At 37.5% G+C, this 23,204-nt stretch overlaps 1 protein-coding gene across 1 annotated transcript in view; it reads right to left on the bottom strand.

Annotated features, from left to right (window-relative positions):
• The window catches only part of Pio (piopio), a 60,719-nt gene that overhangs the window by 12,423 nt on the left and 25,092 nt on the right, over positions 1 to 23,204 (bottom strand). Inside the window, exon 4 of the mRNA XM_070304450.1 lies at positions 14,825 to 15,039. Within this exon, the coding sequence (XP_070160551.1) occupies positions 14,825 to 15,039 (215 nt within the window). The remainder of the gene's footprint in view (positions 1 to 14,824; positions 15,040 to 23,204) is intronic.

The following is a 23,204-nucleotide window of genomic DNA, read 5'->3' as shown; positions in this document are numbered from 1 at the left end:
GGGTATAGAGAGGCGGAAATGCGTGAAAAAATGCCGCGGGTCGACCGGTCGATGTTTACGCGCTGCTCATTATACGGCCCCGTCTAATATACCGTGCGCAACATCCCCGTGGAATCTCTTGGAATTTTCGCGACTCGAAATTCCTTTCCCGCTCGAAATATGCGCGCATCGCTAAAAATAGCCGCGCGAATTTCTCTCTTTCCGCTTCGCCGCGGGAGCGTGCATTCACGCACGATGCATCGGCGACTAGGATTGGTTATAAGTTAATCAATTTATTTTTTTTTAACTAAATTAAGTTTAAAGTCGATGACTCAAAAATTAACTATAAGTTTACGTCAAGTTAAAAAATTATTAATTTATTAAAGGACAAAAAAAAAATCTTTCTCTATCCAACAGCGAATCGATACATCCAACAAACATGACAAATGAAATATTCACATTACGATCGAATATTTTCACACGACTTTCTTTAATATTGATGAATTATTTTAATTTGTATAAAAAAAGTTAATAAGTTAACGTTAATGCATTTAAAAATAACTGGTTTACGTTAAAAATTAACACGTTTAAAATTAACTAACAATAAGTTAAGTTAAAAATGATTAACTTTTCAATTTAACATCCTTTTTACTTAACTTTTAACCGTTTAACTACCCTGATCACGAATAGCCTGTCAAATTATTTTACCTGCTATACGTCACCGTCAATTACATAAGGCCGATGATCGGCATCGCGATTAACAGTCGCACGTAGCCACTTAGTTATCTTGTATAATTATTGGGTGCGGTTTTACCGAGAGAGAAAGAGAGAAAAATATATATACGGCACATCCGATATGGGTGCGAATGATCGAGGAAGAGAAAAGCATGAAATATTCACTCCTTAATCCGACGTATCAATGCGATGATCGTTATATCTTACCGTCTATATGTTTAACAAAGACTCTTCTGACATTTTTTAGAGACTTTTATATTTGCATATACGGGGGGATCTGTACGATTAACCAAATAAAATTTGTAGAAGCATCTCTTTCGACAATAATACTTCACTCTTTATACAAGCGAGATGGATAAATGTCGGATTTTTAGAAATTGATAAGTTTCCCCCATCTATTAATAAAAAAAGAATAATGATGGTGTAATTTTATTACAATACAGAGAAAATAGCGAGGAGAGAAATCTCCATTAACGCAATCGGTACATATAATTGCGTGCCATACATCACGGTTTGGTCAAACTACAGCCCGGCTTTACATTAGAAGTATGTCAATGAAATTCAGAAGCAGTTCGCGATGCGTACCAATGAGGTAAGAATGTAACATTACAGTATGCATGAGACATCTGCCATGATGTAAGAAAATGACGAAGTTACTGTTGACGACGACAGTATAAATAATGTTTTTATAACTTCTTGCATAACATCGGCTTGCGAAAGAAATAGCGCAACTCAATGACAGCGATTAAATGACAGAATACTAGAAGAATAAAAATAAAAATTAAAAATATGTAGACGCGTGTTAAAAACAGAATTGATAGAGCATATAATTTCGAACGCGAGATTTAAACTACTGTATATCGCGAAAGACGTGGGCGCAATTTTATATTAGACAAGTAGGATTCAACGGAAACAATTAAATCTAATCTCAGGACGAGACAGTCGAATCGCAGATGACGTAGGCGAGACGTCCCAAAATTGGTATTTGCGTGGGTAGTTTTATTCGGTGGATGACGAGACGATATTGCATCCTTTCTCGTGTGTCCTTGCGAGTCTCGTAAGAAATCGAGTTTCTTGCTGCGCCCACATCGCCAAATTCGAATGTTTCTCGTGGAGGGAGGGGGGGGGGGGGAGGGGGCGTCCATCCCTCGTCTGCGCGAGGAAATCACGGGTGTTTGTAGACAAGGTGAAATCTCCGTGCGACATCAACCACCCACGTTTCTCATACGCGCCGCCTCTTGTTACCGAGAGGCTGACAGAGTCGCGCGATTTTGCAACGAACTCGCGCTTTCACGCGATGAGCAAACGTTGGCGTCATCGATATTTTCGGATGACCGTCTTTTCGAACGACAGTCAGCCTCGTCCGACAAAGGCCATGTATCCTTGTCACTTTCACGCTTAATGTTCGTCGACAATATTTGTCTCCAGACATGTCTCTGCCATTTTAGAAACTTGCGAAGATCAAACAAAATTTAAATAAATTAAAAAAAAAAAAGGCAATTTATATCATTTATATCTCATAAAAATATTTAAATTATATTATCATTTTCTTCTTTGTAAAAATTATATACGAGATTGGAAATATACAGGGTGGCCGCGAACGTGCCAGCCAGACTTTGAGATCTTATAGGAAATTTAATTCTGAACAAAAAATTTCTTATAAACATGGATCGAAAAATGCTTCCTTAAGAAGTTATCGCTGAAAAACCTCTGAAATCGTGATTATTTTACGTTCGAGGCCACCCTGTATATATTTCTACAATAAGAGATTAGTATGAGAGAATATTGAAGATATGTATATTTTTCTAAAGATTATCTGAGCGGCGAGCTATATCGCAGTTAGAATTATCTAATTAAACCCTACCTCTGTAGATACGCCGTATCTGAATTACTCATCGGAACTACAATTTCTTCGAATCCTTCTTACTCCCAATTGCCTTCACTACCGTGAAGTAGCAAGCAGTTCATCATCACGCAAACACGGCTACCGTGTTGCTCCGCAACGACCTTCTCCTTCAGAGGGAGGTGCTCGGCCGATGGAACACGGAAGATACGTGGAAGCCGAAGGGAAAAGACGGATTCAAGTTCAGGGCAAGAAACGAGTTAACGACGAAAAAGAAGAATGGGAAGCGAAATGCGGAGAGATGCCGCTTCGGCGAGCCGCACGAGTTAATGACGCGAGAAGCTCGAGAAAATGATTCGAGCGTACTGGCCGTTGCGCCATTATTATTCCCTTTCTTTGTCGACTTGACGCTTTTCTTTTCGCGGCTCTCGTCGCTTTTTCCGAGGACATCTCACGTACCCGATTCGTCTTGTCCTTCTGCTCGCCTCTCGCTTTTCAATCCGCCTTCATCCTTTTAAGCCTCGTTCAACATACTTGGCCAACTTCTACATTCTCGTTCCCTCCTCTCTACTCTTTAATCGATCGATGTAATCTTGATGTTTCTTTAATTCGTTTTGCCAAGATTTCGCGCGTCCTTTCACCAGTTACGTGCTTTTAAAAAGCCTCTTGAAACCGGTCTTTCAATCGAGTGACGCATATTTTATATGAATATGTGGATTATGAAAATACGGACGTGTATGTATTTTGCCTTTTAGCTGAAAACATCGATGATCTCAGGATTATTAATATCTTCGCGTAAATCGTATGGTTACCGTTATCGGATGCTTGAATAATGAATATAAAATCTGACAGCGGTGATCAACATTATGGTTGGTCAAGGAAAACATCTGATTCGGCATTTCTGCTGGATTTTATTCTCCGAGTAAAGTCTCGATCATTCGAAATTCGCATGATTTTTTCATATTCGCAATCAAAGTTTACAGCGCGTTTCTCACACGAACAGCATATATTTATAAGCCACACACACACACAGATCACTATTCTCGTTATCCAAGAAAGTATAGCTTATGAGATTGAATGACCTTGGTTACCAACGCTTATAGCGTTTAAGTATTGCCTACACGGCAATGACTACTTTTCGCTTGGACGCACGGATTTATGTAATTGCGCGAAACGGCCCCTTACAAACGTCATTACGAACTTGCACCGATTTGCCTACGAGCTCTCGCTGAAAATTTACCTGCGAAAATAATTTTGCTCATTTTCTTCGCGTTTATCTAGCTAATTTAGCGACCGCTTTGAGAATGTACAGACTGGCGTGACCAGTATAAGACCTTTTAAATTTCACATTTGATTTTAGCATTCCGTACCAATATCTTGCATATATTTCATACTGCTGCTCTATTCCAATAATCTTACCATATTATTCTCTTTGAAATAATTAATAAAACGATAAATCGATCCTTTTTTAAATTTTTTTTATAAGAAAAAAAAATATATATATATATATTTTTTCAAGCAATATACATATATGTCGTAGCCAGATTACATATAATCCGTCATTTTATAAAATAAAATGTCTTTGAAAAAGTTAAAAAAAAAAGTCCCTGAAATAGTTTACAATCTGGCTAAGAATTTTAGTCTGTTTTAAACCGGACGAGATACCATGCAACTTCACAAGCTCGACAAACGAGGAAATTAGTTTTTTGAAGCCTGGAAGACTGCCGTTGGCTTCAGCCAATTCGCCAATAAACGCATCTTATTTCGCGTGCGATTTTTTTCCGCGCGCATTTCGGGCTCCGGGCGAATTCTTTGATATAACTGACACGTGGATGAATCTGTCAGATCAAACCGTCAGTCGGCGATGCGGAATTTCTTCGAGTACGATTACCAAGGGTCGTGGTGCCGTTGTCGCTTCCCCAGCGCATTTACAAGATCGGTAGCCAGCGAGCTTCTTCTTCTACGCGGAACGATCGTCTCGCTGGGAATTTGCTTACGGGAGAGATTAAACGGCTGTTCTTCCGCGGTTATTTATACGGGATATCACGGGGACGAAGCGACGTCTCTTCCGCGAGCATCGGTATTGAATAATCGTGGGAGAGATATCCCGTCGAGATTCGAAATATCCTCTCCTCTCGTCTCTTCCACATCCTGACTGTACGCTTCCTGCACGCCCAAGATCAAGCATAAATCCCAGCTATAACCGTCACGACGTATAACTTAATCCCTGAACCTCGACCGGTCCGGGTCGAGGTTTCTGATCTTTTGGATAGCTTATCCAGTGGATTTATGGGAAACCTCGATCACACCGACGGTTATGGATCGCTTTCCTTGGTAAGGAAGAACTTGGTAAGGGATATATCCGGTAACGCGAATAAGAAGCTTTTCGTGTAATTTTGTAAATAATAATATCCTGGCAAATATATACATATATACATAATTATTTTATAAATCCAACGATATATACTTTCTATCGTTAATTAATATTTTTTTAAATAATAAATATAAAATAATAAAATAAAAGAAAAATATACCAATATAAATTTCCTAAATTGATATAGAAAAAAACTAAAACTAAAACTAAAAAATTAAAACTGATTAGTGTTGGTCTGGTATTCTTCCTCTATGTATTTAAATTTAATTCTTTGACCAAGCGAGACAGCTTTTGTTTCAAAGCTCCTGCTAAAGAATCGGTACGAACATCCATAAAGGCGTTTAAAAAGTACTAGAAAACATTGGAATGTGGCGTTCAAAGTCCGGTATTCTGGATAATGCGGCACGATTTTATACACGCTCGTCTCGGCGCCAGCATTGTTGCCTCCTTGTCTCCTCGGAGCGACGAGGATCGATGGCACTGGAGCGTTGCCAGATAGAAAAGGGGCGCCAGCCAAGTCTCTCCGGTAAAGGAGGAGTCACGGGCGAGTGTATCCTTACGAACAGCCGTCTTCGGCAACTTGAAAAACTAGCCGACGCGACGCGGCCGCCTGTTCGCCCTCGGTCAAAGGTCAACGAGGTTGGGAGGACCTACACGTTGATCCTATACACTCTCAAGAGCGCGCCGCGTATCCGTATACAGTGATTCTCGGAAAGAAGGAATCATATACATCGGTTAAAATTTTTCTAACATCTTTGTAGAAAAAGCAATGCTTCAAAAATAATTTATTCGATTCGCATCTGAAACTACAATATAATTCCTACGGTACACATTCGACGTAATTTCTCTTGTTACTTCAATCATTATTGGTTATTTGAGTAAAAACGATTTATAAGCGAAAGCTTTTATCTTTAAACTTATCGATCCGCCCGTTTCAAAGTAGCATACGTCAAGAATATTCGCCAAGTTAATGGAAAGTCTACAAGGCCGCATTTAGATTCGCGCGACTTAAACCGCAGAACAATAGGTCGTTTAAAGAGGTATTCTCCGAGTGGACGCATCGTCTCGGCTCTATCCACTGTGCGCAAAAAGCGGGCAGCTTCTTCTCCGACTCTTACAAGGTTCGCAGAAACCTTGCGCTCGTCACGTATGCGACAGTGATGCTCAATTCAACCGATATCGCCCACGAAAAGCATCAATTATTATCTTATATGTTGTGATCGTTGAACGATCCTTTTATAATCTTTCCTTACGCGACGCGCATATTAAGATAAAAATTAATTAAATAAATTAAATTAAATTAATGAATTATTAAATTAAGTTTTATAAGCTAAAAATTCACAGAATAGAATATAGAATTAACGTTACGCGAGCGTTGCGTTTGCAAACTTGGATAATGAAAGAGCATGATATAACGATTGATACAAATCTCGTTTATCACTCTTCTCGCCATCTTTATTTATCGCATCATAAAGTGAATGAATCTTTCAACCGGGTACGGTGGGTACGGTGGGTACGGTGACCTTGCGCTATCGTGAAAACGTAACGGACGGAGTAACGGTGTTACTATTAGAGGCGTAATCCGCCGTGACAGAGACGCACCGTAGTGCATTAAAATGTCGTATGTGACTTTTTGCCAAAGTACGAAAGAGGGGGATGTTATTACAGCGCACTCGAGAGTGCGGCGAGCTTTACCTCGAGAAATCGGACACTTGGGTGAAATAAAATGCAAGACGTCCGTTAACTAAATCTGTTCGCCCCGATGCATACATGATGCGCGAAGTACAAATGCCCGTTATGATATAATCATTATTTAGCCATTTCTCTTCGTACAGACGATGTTAGAAAAATATTTTTCGTCCCCGTTATCTCTACAACACATCTATCTACCGTACTTGACAGAGTAAATTAAGATCCAACTGTTTGAAGAAATACATTAGTATATAAAATCGTTAAAAATCGTTAATCGTCATAAAAAGATCAAAGAATACGAAACTTAGGAAATTTAATTTTATTACACTGGCCATTATTGCGTTATTATATTTTTACCCCGTTACAAGTTTGACTTTAAATTTACCGTAATTAATTATGTTCTTTCAAGCCAAAGAAAGAGGAAAAAAATTCGTTGCCATCGCGAATATTCTGGTATTGGGACGAGAAGCCGATATTCGTTTCGGAGGGAACGAAAGAAGTGAAAGTCGAGCATTAATTCCCGGGTTCCAAAGATACATCGGTCGTGGCATGTGGGTAAGATAATCACGAGATGACCACGTTGAGCATCAAGTTCTTTCTCACGACGTTTCCTTACGCCAATAATTATACGGCGCGTAAGAGCGCAAAATTATAGCCGCCCATGCCTCAAGTGACGCGGATCCTCGAGAAATTTTATTTGTACATTTTGCAGCTATCACAGAATTTTATACGTTCGTATCATCTCCGGTCTATACTTTATTCAGTAAGAAAAATCGAAGCGTGTGTTGTTTCGTCGAGATATTTAATTAGAGGGGCAGGTTACCATATTTATAATTTATATTTCCACATAATATATATACTATCCTGTTGAAATATACTTCGAATTAAGATTTTTTCACGCTCCATATAAGATTCATAAAAGCGATAAGAAAGTTATATTACAGAGGAGTATATATATTTACTATAGCCGCCTTTTATAGATAATATAAGGCTAATAAAAGTCTGCTTGAGCTCGCATTACGAATCGCGATTAAACCTTCGCCGAGTTTTCGAGTTAATCGTCGACCTCGCACTGCCTGCCAGTCTATAAACTAAAATCGAGGGTAGGATATATAGCCTTTGGGACGATAAGGACTGTCGCTAAGGGAGCGAGCAGCCAAGAGGGGTAAAAGCAGCATGTAATTTCCAAGCCTCGGGGCTACGATTTAACGATTTAATTGGGCCTCGAGCAGAGGAATGGCGATTCGCCCGTAACCGATGGTTACCTCACTACTAGGAAGATATTATCCAGGTCTACCCCGCGCACGAGCAGGCAAGGGCATCACCGTTTTGCCCGTCTAATGGTGGTAGTGCGAGAAAACGCGCCGTCCGCTGCGTTAAACGAATTCGACGCGAGATATACCGGCGGATTTCATCGAAGGGAGATGGATGCTGCTTTGCATCCAATAACGATGCATCTCGATTTACTGGTCTTTTATAATTATCTCCCTCCGTCGCATCTGAATTGATGATCATCGCGAATATTTTTTATAAACCCGTCGTTCAATTTATGTGTGAGATACGTACTTCTTTAAAAAGATGTATGCACGGAGATGAGTTTAATCTTAGAGGAAATGCGTATGTGTATGTGCGCGCGCAAACTTTGTTATATCAAATAAATAACTTATTATGCGTAAATATTTTTTTATGCTTTTACTTTTCCATCTCTACTTTCCATGCAAATTAGATGATTTATTCCTCTATTTATCTTAACGATCGTATTAGCAGTTCCGCATTAATTTGTACATCGAGAGTTATCGATGAAATTTGAGCTCGCCGGAAAATCCTTTCTAATCTGGAGAATCGGAAAACTTGAAAAACGTCGTCTTGATACTAGGTAACGCGTTGCTCTGCGAAACCTCTGGGAAATTTTGTCGAGTGACTTTCTGTCCTAACGAAAACTGAATCGCGATTTTACGGTGATGTTTCATAGATGCGCAAGAACGAGACTTAAAAGTGAAAACGAATCATCCGGGCTCGTAAAACGGTTTAGCTTCATCGAAAGCTGAATATATAATAGATCCTGTATGTTACTTTAGAGTATTTTAGATTTCTTTTTCGCAGCGTAACGACTTGATAAAAACTTTTTATTTCTTTACAATATAAATACGATATTATTAAGTACCTAAATAAAAATTTTCAACTTAAACAAAATTTTCTTTTTAAAGTAATGCGAATATTTGCAGATTTATATTATCATGCATGATGTACATGATTCCTCATTTTTTTTGTTATATAAACAAAGAAAGATGGATTCTTTTTTTAGAAAAACAAAACTTTTTTCAACGTGCCGTCATTTTTTGATTTTTTAAAATTTTGAAAAAATTGGATAACATATAGCTATTAATATGTTTAATAAAAAAAACTTGTATTTCTTCTTTCCGATACGATAAACGAACGTTTTCATGCACACCGTGCAACCACCTGAAATTGCTCTGCAAATATTCGCATGATTTAAAAAAAAATTTGTTTAAGCTGAAAATTTATATTTAAATAATAAATAAAACTTAATAATAATAGTGTATTAATGTATTATGTATTAATAATATTGTATTAATGTCGTAAAAAAAAGTTTTTCTTAAATCGTTGCGCTGCAAAAGAATCTAGAAAATGTCTTCATTTTTCGAAGGTTCAATCGGGTATAACCCCCTTAACATTCGCGATAATTAAACTTCCACGAAACTGGTCTCATTCTCCACAGAGTTTAAAGAGCCGTTCGTAAGGATTCACCACGTCCGATTAATCGCCGAGTATATCACGCGTGTAATGCGTACTCGATGCGTCTACGCATTGCACGCGTATGCAATTGTGCGGCGCATTTGCAAGGCCGTAGCCAAGGACACCCGTCTTCCCGGTCCGAGGTTGTTAGAAGAGGATGCCAGCCGATGCTAGCCGCAAGCGAGCCGCGCGACATGATTTAGTATACTCGGCTCGGTCGATTTTTGCTATTCCCGCGCACTCCATCGTCTTGTAATTTCACCGCGCAACGATTCCGTTAATCATTTTTACGGCGCAATCCGACACCGGCGATACATTCGCTGGATCGAGACGAACAATAATTGAATCCGCGTCAAAGCTAGCTCATGAGTCGAGGGAGTAAATTTATCGTGTCGATTAAACGGCCGATTAACAAGTATCGTAACTATCAATCTTGACTTCTCCCCGACGACTTCGTATACGCTCGCCATTGACATCGTTATTAGAATGTAACTTTTTTTGCATAAGCGATAAATGTAGCTGATGAACAATATTATACGACGTCGTTCAGGTAACCAATCGCGCCCCCCATCAGCACCATGTATCGCATCTTGAACGCTCTTTGTAATTACGTGCGTTATATTCAGCGAACGATAATGAAAATGACAAGTGAGAGAGTCGAGAGTATTTTCTTTCTCATACATTTCACAATTTTGCAATATCAAGATAAATTACTGTCTCTTTAAATAATTAAGTTTGTTCTGGTTGTGTGTGAGTTCATGACGCATAGTTTCTTACGGCGTAAAGACATTTCATATTTGTCAATGACATGTCTAAAACTAATGTTATTCCTTAAATTTAAATTGTCCGTGCATTTTAAATTAATATCGTCGATGAATTTTATAACGGAATTTTATAACGGAAAGTGTATAAAATAAAACAAACGCTATCGCATATGGCAGGCAGGGGGGATATAAACGACGAACGCATTACATCGTCGAGATGATTTGACTTCTTCTAGCAAATTTTTTTCTCGTAATTTTATTATTCGAAAATTAATTTTGTAATCCTCTCGAACAGAAAAAAAACTGCCAAGCTAATCTTTTACACGTATTAAGCTCATTGACCATGATGTGAGTCTTGTTTATCATAAAGCAAAAATCAGATTAGTAAATAGAATTTAGATTAAGAAAAATAATAATAAAAATGGCAATTAAAAATTAGGGATATTTAATTTCTCTCGAAAAAAAGAATAATGATGAATGGAGAAAAGAAAAAGTCAGATTATATAATAACGAGTTTACAGGTGGTCCATTTTTCGTTAAACGGAGAGAAAGCTACATCGATTTCGACAGACCGGCCATTTAAATCTCATGTAACCATTTCGGGTCTTCTTGGCAAAATTTGATGACGATTCCTCTCGATTAAATTTCTCATATAAAATTATAAGACTCGCTCTTTATTAATATTTTTGTTTTCAATTATTATATAATTAATATAATAATAAATTCAAAATCTTTTAATTATCATACTGTCATAAATTTTTATGTATTGCATATTTATAAAATAATTTATTAACCTATATTTTTCAGTAATTTTGAATAACTATTATTTTACTGATTGGAGAAAAAATATATTATCTTGTATATTTTACATCTTGTATTATATATTTTAAAAAATGACGCAGAGATCCGCAGAACTTTGAGAAAATTGTGAAAATTTGTAAGATAAATTATTCAAAAATACAACCGAATAAAACTGATCGCTGATTTTACTTTTCCAATATTAACATAAACAAAACTCACGTCATTCGCCTGCCAAATCAAATTAAGATTTCATCGACGCTAGCAAATTTGCAAGTAAAAAATATGAAAGGCCGCAAGATCGTAAAATTCATAAGATAATTTTACATGTTAATTCTCGCCAACTTTCAACGTAGAATTATTTATGAGGAATGTTTCGAAAGATCGCGAGAGTTAAATGAAATATTAATTTGCGAAAATGCAAACTTTTAGAAAGTATCTATTCATAGTTATTTACATTTTTAAAGAAATTCTTTACGATGTAAATACTCCAGAAATAAAAATAAATTTACCAAGCAACGATATAATAATCGAATTTTGCATGTAAAAGAATTTGAGAGCGTACAGTTCGCTCGTATATTCTTTTATTTGACGGAATCTTTTATTGCGTAAGAAGACATCGAGTCGTCTATGTACGAGAATATGCACTTGAAAGGGATTATGTAAGAATCGCTTGAGATACAGCTTCGCCATATTAGGATACAGCTTCTCGCGTATCATTTCATCCATGCTCATCCTATCGTTACTCGTGAATAAAACTAAGAGGGGGGGGGGGGGAAAACCGTAGCGGAAGCATATAATTTATCACCTATAAAAATATTTCTACTTTTTTTTCTAATACCTATATAATTTCTTGATATTTTAATACTGTACACTCGCGCTTTTGTCTAAAAATAATTCGGGAAGAATGGAATCAACGTGGACGAAAATTTATGCAGGAACGCCAAAGTTGTTTAATGTCGATTTAATATACGCTCATGCGAAAACCGCCGACGCATGTTCCATGGGCACAACTGCCCACGATGGCTCGCGACGCCCACACCGGAGATCCACTAGAGAATTACCGAGAACCGCTCGCGGAGGTCAAAGACTCCCCCTTGCCTTATCCGACCTCGTCTTACGACCGAGCGACGTCGTCCCGGCGCGAATTATTGTACCCTTCGGCGTGCCAGCCCTTAAATTATACGGCCCCTCTCGGTGTCAGGTGGTATACGTGCTGTTGCCATTAGATGCCGAGAGAAACTAGTCTCTTCCCTATCGTCGTCATCGTCGTCGTCCTCGTCGTTGCACCTTTATCCTTCCGAGGGCATGCAAGTGACGCAGAGTTTTGTACCTCTGTCGCGGTTGGTAAATCAAATTGTCGGGTGCGATCGTAAAGCGAATTACCAAGTCGTACGGCTCGCGTTCGAGTGCAACGATGAATGCAACATTCAATCTATTGGGCCGTTAATGATATAATACATCGCTAATGGAAGTAGCTCATATCCGTCGTAATGAATAGTTTGTTGAGATACAGACTCGCGAGAGTATACGTGCTTGCTTTCATTAACATGCAGTTACTTTAGCTTATGTGCGAAAGGAATAGAATAGATTTTTTTTTTTTCTTAACCGGATATTTATCTTTGCTGCTATTTCTCTGAATCCCATTGTCGATTAAGTTTACTGCGTCTAATCTACGTTATCATCCAGGATCTTCTTCTCGGGTGTTATTATCGGTCGATCGTAGGAGCAAGCAATTCGTTAAAGAGTCAGCGGCTCGACATATATATTCGCATTCTACATTGCAGAAAAGAGGCGTCAGCTGCGAGCTACGTTGTCTCTCCTTTATTCTCTGAATCCAAGATCGCATTAACCGAATGTGATTCACACAATGAGCGCGCACCCGATGATTACTACCTTTGTGGGCGGTTCGTGAAATGTTGAACAGTACAAATTTATGCGAATGCCTTGCGGCCCGCGGGAAAAACCGACAATTAAAAATCCGTAGTGACGTGGGTGTTGCCTTATTATATCGCGATCTGGAGCTTATAATAATTCCAAACAAATTATTATAGAGTATTTAATATAAATTACAGTCTAGAGAATATAATAAACGTCGGAATTATACGCTAATTTTTCTATAACATTATACATATATTAGAGAATACATTTTTATATGGCGTTTATCGGAGCTTATGGTGAATTGATCATTGATTCGAATACAGCGTATCGTAACCGTGTAAAGCTTAGTTTGTTAATTAAAAGTAACAGTTGAAAATAAGAAAGTTTTCTGTAAAAAATTAAGCATAGAAAACAAAATTATATATTTCTCAGTTATAATTTTTCATTAAACTTTAATAGTATATAATTTCTCTTGAAATCTAATTACAAAGAGCGATATATGAAAAATTGAAAATAGATAATAATTATTTAATATTTCATAAATAATTCAAATAAGTAGCGTGTCTTAACATATTTTTCACAGGGAACGGCTCTGTTTACAGATTAAAACCTAAGATGCGAAAAATACTCGTTCTAATTCTCGAACATCCTGTATATCCCTCTTATAACGCTGCCAAGAAGTGGAAGGCCTCAGGTCCGGTCACATAACGGTCCAGTTATGGTACGGCGAGGAAGCCATCTCTCGCCTCGACACACGATTTCCTCGTTACACGAACGTGTAACTCCACCCTCCACCACCTCCGCCTATCGCCACCATCGTATTTCCGTCCACTATCTTGGTTTATGCCTCGGCCGCGATAGATATATGCCTCGTATCTTCGTGTGTGTATCCGCTCGCGCACAATTCGATATCATTTTTTATTTTTTTTTTTATTATTGACAAACGTGATGGCGGATGAGCGTTACGGCAACCGCGACACGTGTCGAGATACTCGATCGCAAAATAAGTACGTTTAATAATAATAATAATAATAATAATAATAATAATAATAATAATAACATAATAACGTAATACCAATCGTTACGATAACATTAGGAATGTTAATGGCGTTCTTATTAACGTGATTATTGCGATAATATCGTGCTCGTTACACTGCGCCCACAAAGAGAACTTCCTTCCTTCAAACGAATATTTATCACTATGTATTTGATCAACAATTTACACCGATAAGATCAGCAGTAATGATTTCATTATTACAAGTTAATTTTCATCGTTATATTCCTGTATAATAGTCACTATAGAATAATTTTAGTTTCATTATTTCTCCCGCATACGAGTTTTAACAGATTGCTTTCGAGAATTTATAATTTAATCATATGATACGTGTGTAATAAATACGATCCTAATTCTGAAATATCGTAATCTAGAATCACAATGAGCGTAATGAGCGCAATTCTGCATTCAAGTGTATCGGAATAAGCGAGGAAAATGAGAAACGAGACGCTTGCGTCACATATCGAAGATTACAGATATCAGCACCGCTTCCCTCTCTGATTGAGCCTTTCGAATAATTTCGAACCATGCCCACGCTATATAAAGCACGAGTCGTAATTACTGCTACCGATAAATACCGGGAAATTGGCACGGAGCTAAACGGTCAAGAGGGGCGATAAACCAAATTAAAACGATCGGTCGAAGGTGCAGCCGAGTGATGCAACGTAATAATGAACATCCTCGTGATAATTCTATGGCGCTTGTTCAGATAATGGGTAATAACCTAATTGATTTACACGCGGAATTTCACACCGACATCACAAATAAGCGAGAATTATCATCAATGGAGGAAGGTTGAATAAAAAGCAGGAAACGAAAGAAAAAAATATAGAAATAAGTATAAAAAATAAATATAAAAAAATTGAAGCGTGAAAAGACGCATTCTTCTCCTCTCTCCCTATACTGACACATCGATTCAAGAAATGATTCGAGAAGGAAAAACTTACCAGTTCAGTGGGCATGGTGTTACAGGATCTGAGAGGCAGATTGTACGTGATAGGAGCGGGCTGACTCCTGTACTCCTGCAGGCAAGAGCTATTCTTCGATAAACCACGTGGGTAGACCAGACCATGGAAATCCGTGTTGCCCTCCGTCGAGATGTGAACGATTATCGATTCGCTCGCACATTCGATCTGCACGGTGCTCGCTATCGTTGCAGTCGCTGAAACACAATTAATAAATTATAATTAGCAAATTAGGCAATATTATTGTATGCAAAAATTACATTTTAGTGTAAAATTATATATAATCTATATTATCTGGTGTCTCTCTCCCTTCTCTCTCTAAATTACAAATTTGAATCTCTAAATTACGAGAATTATCGTCGTATTTGTAAAAAATAAATCTTGATCGTCAACTTTCAATCAGAGACCCGCCTCTTTGAATATAATATCGAGACGATTTTCAAGCGTGAATAGTGTAACGGTGCACCTTACGAGCGACGTGATCAATTTATTCGATATCTGCGTCGTACTCGTATACGCGTTAAAGATATACTTGAATGAGCAGCGACGCTCAATGATACGAATCCATCGTCGACACCCATTGAACGATTCCTATATAGCGTGCGCGGCCATTGTATCCGTAGTACGGTAATTTATCGTTATTAATGCCCGACACGTCGGGAATACGAATCGCGTAAGTTAATAGCCCGGAGTTTAATAACCTGGGTTCACCTGTTACAAATCGCGTCTGCTCTCGATTTCAAGGGTTGCGAAGTCGATGGACGTGAGATCCTCTGAAGCAGGACTAATTACAGAGAAGAGTCCGACAAGCTTTTTGCGATTTTTTTTTATAAAACGTTCCGCCGACAAAATTGTTTTCCGGTGTAACATCCGTGTCCGTTCGAATTTCGTTATGGGTGCTGTTTCGTAGCGTTCACAATCCATTATGAAACGGTCGGAAGCTTCGTCGGAAGACGAAGAGATCCTTCGATCGGGCAGCAACTATTTGTAACGCTGGGACGAAAGCGAACGCGGCCACGTAACTTTGCTTGAGCGGTAAAACGCGAAAACGAGCACGAAAATTTGTGTCGATTGTGAGATTGTCGCGGTTGGTCGAATAGGCCGTAGCGATATATGAGCTATCGCTTTCTGTTTAATACCGTTTCATTTTCGCAACAAATAAAAACTGGACCCAGTCGAAGCGTTAATTATCTTCGCGAATCGACTCCTTCTGATATAGCAAATCATTGATTTCGACAACAATTGCGAGAACTCATATTCCGCAAAACAATCTTGTCGTCTTGCGATTGTTGGAGGTGACGTTACTCGCGACGCAACTAGCAGAATAAAGTACTTTGAGAAATTATAATTTAATTACAATGATGCATCATCGCACACGCAATGCACGCATTTACCTGAGATCTGAAAATTATTTAATCCACTTCTCATTGTTACAGCATTCACATTCACGAGTAGCTTACGCGATTCGCGACTGAAAGTTTATAAAAAAGCGAATCACCTTCTTCTTTCGATCGACTCGCCGGCCGCAGAAATTTCACGATATCGATGAAAACTCGTTTCTATCCGTTGTCCCGTGACCAATTATAAAAATGGATTCGCATGCCGAGACGATACATAACTCCCATAGCGTAAAATCATGCGCTGGCCACTTGGCATTACAACTTCGTTCATTAACTTTGCGCAATCGCATCGGACTACAACGATGAGAACTTGAATTAAATATATCGTATACGCATGGCAGTGTGCTAAATCGCAGAGTCAAGCTAAAGTAAAGTAAAGTAACGTACTTTTTAACGTAGTGAAAATTCAACGCGGAGCAAAATGAACGATTATCATTAAAAACGGACATATGGCTTCGACACGATGTACAATATGTGCGTATTTTTTTCATTCTTTATATTATTTTTTACGCTCGGGAAATATTATCTCGTTAGTACGACAGATAGGAGGATACAATCGACGAAATCTGCCAGTGAGCGATTAAAACGGGACTCGTGCGCATTCATCGCATCTAATGACGCTGCGGATTATCGCTCCAGAAAATTCATTAGAGCACCGGGCTCGAAGCGACGAGTAAGAGGAACGGCGCCTGAGTAAATTGGGAAGCTCGCATGCCGAGAGCGAGTCGTAATGACAATAATCATCGGCGGATTATCATTATCAGCCCGCGGAGAGACAATGATGAGAGAGTTGTGAACTTGACTCTCGTTTCAGGCAGTCACGTCGGGCATACTCCGATGTTCTCTTCCTGCTCTTGCCCGGAGAACCTTATCCAGAGACTCGATGTTGTATCGCATGTTATTTGGGTTATTATCCGTAAGGGAGTATCACGGATTATATCAAGGATTATTTCCGCGAATGAAAAATGTTCTCCGTTGTTGAAATCTCGAAACATCCGTCCGAAGTCCGTTGTACGTGCGTTTTTAGATTTAAATGTTCTACGAAAAACACGCGCTTTTTTTAAGACATTATTAATTTGAAAAAAAAAAAAATCTTCGTAATTATGAAGAAGCGCGGGGGACAGACAAAAGTATAAATATTAAATATCATGATATAAGAAAGTAATTATTTTTAAAAGTACTATTTTTATTTGTTTTTTAACTTTCTCTCGTCTCTCTTTCACAATATGGACAGGATGAGTAATTGCAAAAGTCTGATCTTCAGACGGACGATTAAAAGTCACGTTTGACAAGCGTTTCCTCAATGCTATTGTCCTCCTTCTCGTTACTAAATTGAGAAACAACGCTCGATCACCGTAGGAAGCAATTAAAGGCACACAGAAAGTTAATGATCGCCGCTCCTCGCAATATCGGGCCCCAATCGTTTAATCATCGTCGAAAGTATCGAAATGGGACCCCGAAAGTATTTTCCCCGGAATTCGCGAGATCGACGACCGACCACGTTCACGATTTATTTCGTCTTTTTAATATTTTCTATTTATCATATCTAAAAGAAAAAGGATCGGAAAAAGAGCCGCACAAATTCTTTACTTTCCTTGCAATATCCGAAAATTCATCACTGCACAGTCTACCAATTTTTGTGGATAAAGCTTCTTGTGACATCGTAAATTTCAAAACACATTCAAAAAGATAAATTTATTTTTCTTAAATTAATTGAAAATTAATTGTATTAATAATATAAATACATTTTTACTTATTTCCATTGAATATGATAAATACAAGATGTTACCCTGCAAAAAGATATATATTAGCTTCGAAACAAAGTTAATTATGCGTAGTCATAGCGGTGAATCCTTTGCAAGTTCTATTATTACGGCATTAAAACTGCGAGATTGATATCATCATGTAGAATCAATTTTAGATATCTAAGACCATCAACCGATGCCGTCGTGACATCTCGCAAGATATCGTTACTCGCAAGCGAAATCAAGTGTCAGCGCGTCACGTGGTCGTACAAGGGTACTTGACCCTTTCGGCTTCTCTCTTCGTACCGAGCGGACTCGGATAAGATTCACTTGGACACGTACGGCGAATTCTGATGTCACTTGTCACGGCGGCGCAAAGCAAGTCCATAAAAATGCTAATGAGCCTACGCCTCAGGCGTCTCGGCGTCGCTTTTATTCGATTTTCCTTTCTCTCGCGACGGCCTTTTCCCCTACGCCGCGATCGTCTACGCATCGTGCGCACATCGAGGCGCGGTGTTCTTTTCTTTTTCCGCCTCTGACTCTCACGAGTTCCCGAAGGGCGAAACAAAGGCGCGTCGAAGAAGACGTTCCCCCGAGCGAGTGTAATTTGCAAACGACACGCGAGCCACGCTGTGCGCGACTTCCGCCGCTTGTAGTAAAATCGCCGCATTGGAGAACTCGCCTTCGCATCTCCCCTTCCCGTTCCTCATCTATTCTTTCTCCCCCCTCCCCGCCCACCGTTTTCGTTGAAACTCATCTTACGCGCGAGCGCTCCCGAACGAGGATTGTTGCCTTAAGATCGTGAGATGCAAGCAGTATACGCAAGCTGAGAGTGAGAACTACAGGATGTTAAAAAATTAGACCGACAAACTTTGAAGGGAAATAGAGGACTCGAAAATAAATATATTTTGTTAATGATATTTCTCTCTGCGACGTTTCGTTTTGGTCTTGTATCATATTCAAACTCTCAATAGAGTAGAAATGGAGCGATATACATGGATAGGATTGACTAACATGCACATTTTACTTCTTGTTTAAATCAAAAATTTCTATTTTATATCATGTAATAAACGTACAACTAAAAAGAAAAAGAAAAAAAAAGAAAACGTCGGAGAGAAGGATATAGTATTAACAGAAAAATATTTATTTTGAAGCCCTCTATTTGCCTTCATAGTTTGTCGATCTAATTTTTTTAACAACTTGTATATTATCGCATAATATCTTGACATGAGAGTCGAATATAAAATTGCACGTGTGCGATATATTCTTATTACGAAACGATTGACGTTTTTACGTTCTCCTGTATATTTCACTTGACAAGTATATTTGCGTTACCTTCCAAGTAATACTTAACGAAACAACGATGATGTAAGTTGAAAGTCCTGTGAATAAAGAGTTGTAAAATTTTTCTCTCAAACATTAAATGCAGAAATAAATTTGAAAAATAAAAAATATAGCTTTAAAAATAAAAAGAATTAATAAATACATGGTTATTTTTTATGTATTCCGTAACATTCTCGTAATATGACGCGAAATAACTTATACATTCTACCCGAATCTTTCTTATTGTTAGATCTCAGGATAAAGAATAAGTACATAAGATAAAGAATGTGTTGTACATATATACGGGTTACTCAATAATCTTACGTGTGCTCTGTCATACAGGTTCGTAAAACCTGCCTTAACTAACCGTGCCTTTGGCAAAGCGATGTTTTTCTGAATTCTTCTGACAGACCGCGGTTCAATGACCTCCGTGGTTACGGTATAATTCGTTTAAGTCCCTGCGAACACGCAAGTAATTCAGGATGCTAAAATGTAAAGGGAATTAACAGCTTCTATAAATCCCGTTGTATATTACATTGTATGCTGCCGAATCTACATCGTTGAATCTTTAGAGAGCAGATCATTAGGAAAAAAAAATATATCCTACAAGAAAAAAAATTTTAATTACAAATAATAATTATTAAGTCGAAAGCAAAGTACGTTATATAGTGAAAAATATGAGAATTATACAAAACTTAAATTTTTGTCTTTTGCGTATAAATTTTTAGCCGCCGAATCCGACCATTATATAATCTTTACCTATATGTAAATTGCAAATGGCAGCATAAATAAATATATTAACGAAATCGAAAAACAGTGAAAAGTCTAGTCCAAGAGACTAGTAGAATACTGTCGGAGTGGCCTGACACGGACACGCACAGTTATGCAAGAACTCGGGTGTTTTGCGTGCGTGAGATTTTAATGCGTCGTGATGGACATGAGCGGCATAAAATATCGAGAATATAACTGGACGAGCGACTGTTCGACTTCCTGTCGTCAAACTCGCCTCGTCGACGACACGAAAAATATTGCACGCGATTCCCTGGAAAAACCGCAAAAGATTTCTTCTCGCAACGAGATAACAGGTCGCTTCATAAATTTTATTATAACAAAGTACGATAGCTAATATTAATTTCCTTTCATAAGAAAAATGTCGTAAAATTTGCAGACGTATGTTTTCGTCGAAATTATATATTATTTAATTTTGTGTGTATTAATATAATTCTTTATCTACTTTTCGATCTTGGAGCGAAAGAGAATGAAGATTTGTGACGTAAAATTTACGGACGGACGATTAGCGGACGCGATTATACAGCTGATGCGTCGGCCCATCGTCTCGTTTGCTTAGAGAAGCACGTGGTAGTTGCAAGTCGCTCGACAGAATCAACAATCGCGGTTAATCAATTCTGATGCTCGTTACAGCTCGAATATTACGGTACTTGAAGTGGCGTTAACGCATCCGGAGCGCCACTAAAGTGTCAGGAATTGTTTATCTACCCCGGAAAACGCGCGCTTAACGCACGCTTGATAACACACTGCCGCGCCAACTACCCCTCGTCTTTTTTCCCATTCGAATGGGATTACTATGAATGAACCCATAATTTCCAATTTCTGACCTCTTCCTCTTCACGAGACGATTTTTCGAGCTCTGAGTAAAGCTTGGCGGAAGATATTCGCACCAGATCGCACCGTTATTACTAGCGATAAATCGCCATCTTTAATAAAAGCTCGCGCACGACGTAGTGTCAGACGGAAGCCAGAACAGATGCGTTTCTGCTCGTGTAAATATAATTTAATGGCAATATATGATAACATCATTCTTATATCATACATTAAGGTAACAAGAAATAAAATATACGTATATCAAAAAAATGGAACATAAATTCTGATGGAATGTGCAATAAATTGTTTTCAATGGAATTTTGAAATTCCATTTACGTAGCTATTAAGAATACATCCATATTAGAAAAAGGGGTATATCTCGTAGAGGAAGCAGATATGCCTAAACCATGTGCGAGCGTTGAAGACGCATATTCAATCAACTTTTTTTAAATCTCGGACAGATTTATTAGTCGAAAAAATTTATTTATTCTTTTTTAATTATATATTTTCAGTTATTAAAGAAAAACGGAAAAAAGAGATGCTCAAATGCTCAGTCACGCATCACTCTTTGTGGATTATTCCTGAAAGAAATTACGAAACAGCTAACAAAAATAATTCTTATAATCGACAGTTTCAACAAAACAATAAGCCACGATTCAAAACATTCAATTTAAAGAAGTTGATGATATTTGCACATGAGAAATGTGAAGGAGTTACGTGTTAGATTTTCAAGATACACGCACAGAAATCATTTCAACAATATTTCAAAGTGTAAAATTTTGTAGCTTTGCATCGTAATGTGAGTATATATTTCAATTAATTTGATTAATATTGATTAATTAATGATAAAGTCAAAAATATATTTATATAAAAATAACAATATTGTTATATTAGTCTCAGAATTATAAATTATAGTCACTAATGGCCAAAATTAAAATTTATTGTTATAAGATTTTGCACGTTCGTATAATCATAATTATTGATATGTTTTTACGTTTAATAGACTTTTTCATCACAAGTATTATAAATATTCAAATCAAATAAATATTATTTGTAATTTATAAGTGTTATTAAACATTCGGGCCAACTTGATTTAGATAACATCATATCAAGATTTATCAACGATTAACATTTGCATTTACTTATAATTGTTTTTTAACTGAGGATACTACGCGTATTTTTAGCGATTATCGAAAAGAAATAAAGCGATCCGTTAGGCAAATTTAGACTGTGAACCAATATTTATATTTACATACGTACAAAGAATCACGCGTCTCTCCGCGATCTTTCCCTTTTTCTTCTATCAACTTCTTCTTATTCTTCGTATACTCTTGCTTGAAATAATTCTTTTTTTTTGTATTTAGTCGTACACGATTTGTGATAAATACCTAATATCATGGCACTGGAAATAAAATTGACATGCTGGAAATGGGATTATTTTACAATACTAGACGATATAGTAATATGCAGTATTTGTAACGCAAGTTATCAACTTATATAAATTAAACAAATATCAAGTACAAACACATTATAAAGACTCAACATAATGATGTTTATCTCAATTGTATTTCATCAAGACACTCGAAAGAGGAACAATGGACGTTCATTTCCAAGCATTTTCAGATAACACAAAGTAATTATTTTAAATGCGAAATTTGTAGCCAAATTATTTTTGGAAAAAGAGATGATTTTAAAATGATTGATCACTTAGTCAATATGCATGAAGTTAATCAGGATGCAACATTCAGACTCCGCACTTGGATATCGAATTATTATAATTATATTGTTATGGAAACGAATATGAAACAATTTTGCAAGATATGCAATGACGATTTACACAAACTATAATTCTTACATTTTTTATGAAACATTTAATCAACGTTCATCGGGTTAACATACCTTCAGAAATCAGACTAAAAGAATAAAAGAAACAATGGTAAATATTATCTTTTATTTCTTTTAAATCATTTATATATATCATACTAGATGGTTTGTTGCAGATCAGGTATATTGAATCATTATTATTTTATTACAGCTCATCTCGCTGATGCAAAAATGGAAAAATTGCAAAGATGAAAGGAGAGGCGTTTTAAAAGGGGATCACCACCGCTTAATCGGCGGTCATTGCTGCATCGGATTTTGATTAGCATCGATCATGTCACGTTCGTCCATTCGTTTGTCAACTGATCGAAAAATGCATCGCGGATGCATCCAACGGAACGAGGTTAACGATCCAAAAATTCAGCATGATTAATTTGCATAATCGTCGAATTATCTCGCTTATGCGGATCT

The sequence above is a fragment of the Polyergus mexicanus genome, unplaced genomic scaffold, assembly GCF_030449975.1.
Source record: "Polyergus mexicanus isolate NDT 795.1 unplaced genomic scaffold, iyPolMexi1.0 SCAF_11, whole genome shotgun sequence".
Lineage (NCBI taxonomy): Eukaryota > Metazoa > Arthropoda > Insecta > Hymenoptera > Formicidae > Polyergus > Polyergus mexicanus.
The sequence above is the reverse complement of the archived record's forward strand: the minus strand, read 5'-3'. Positions and strand labels throughout refer to the sequence as shown.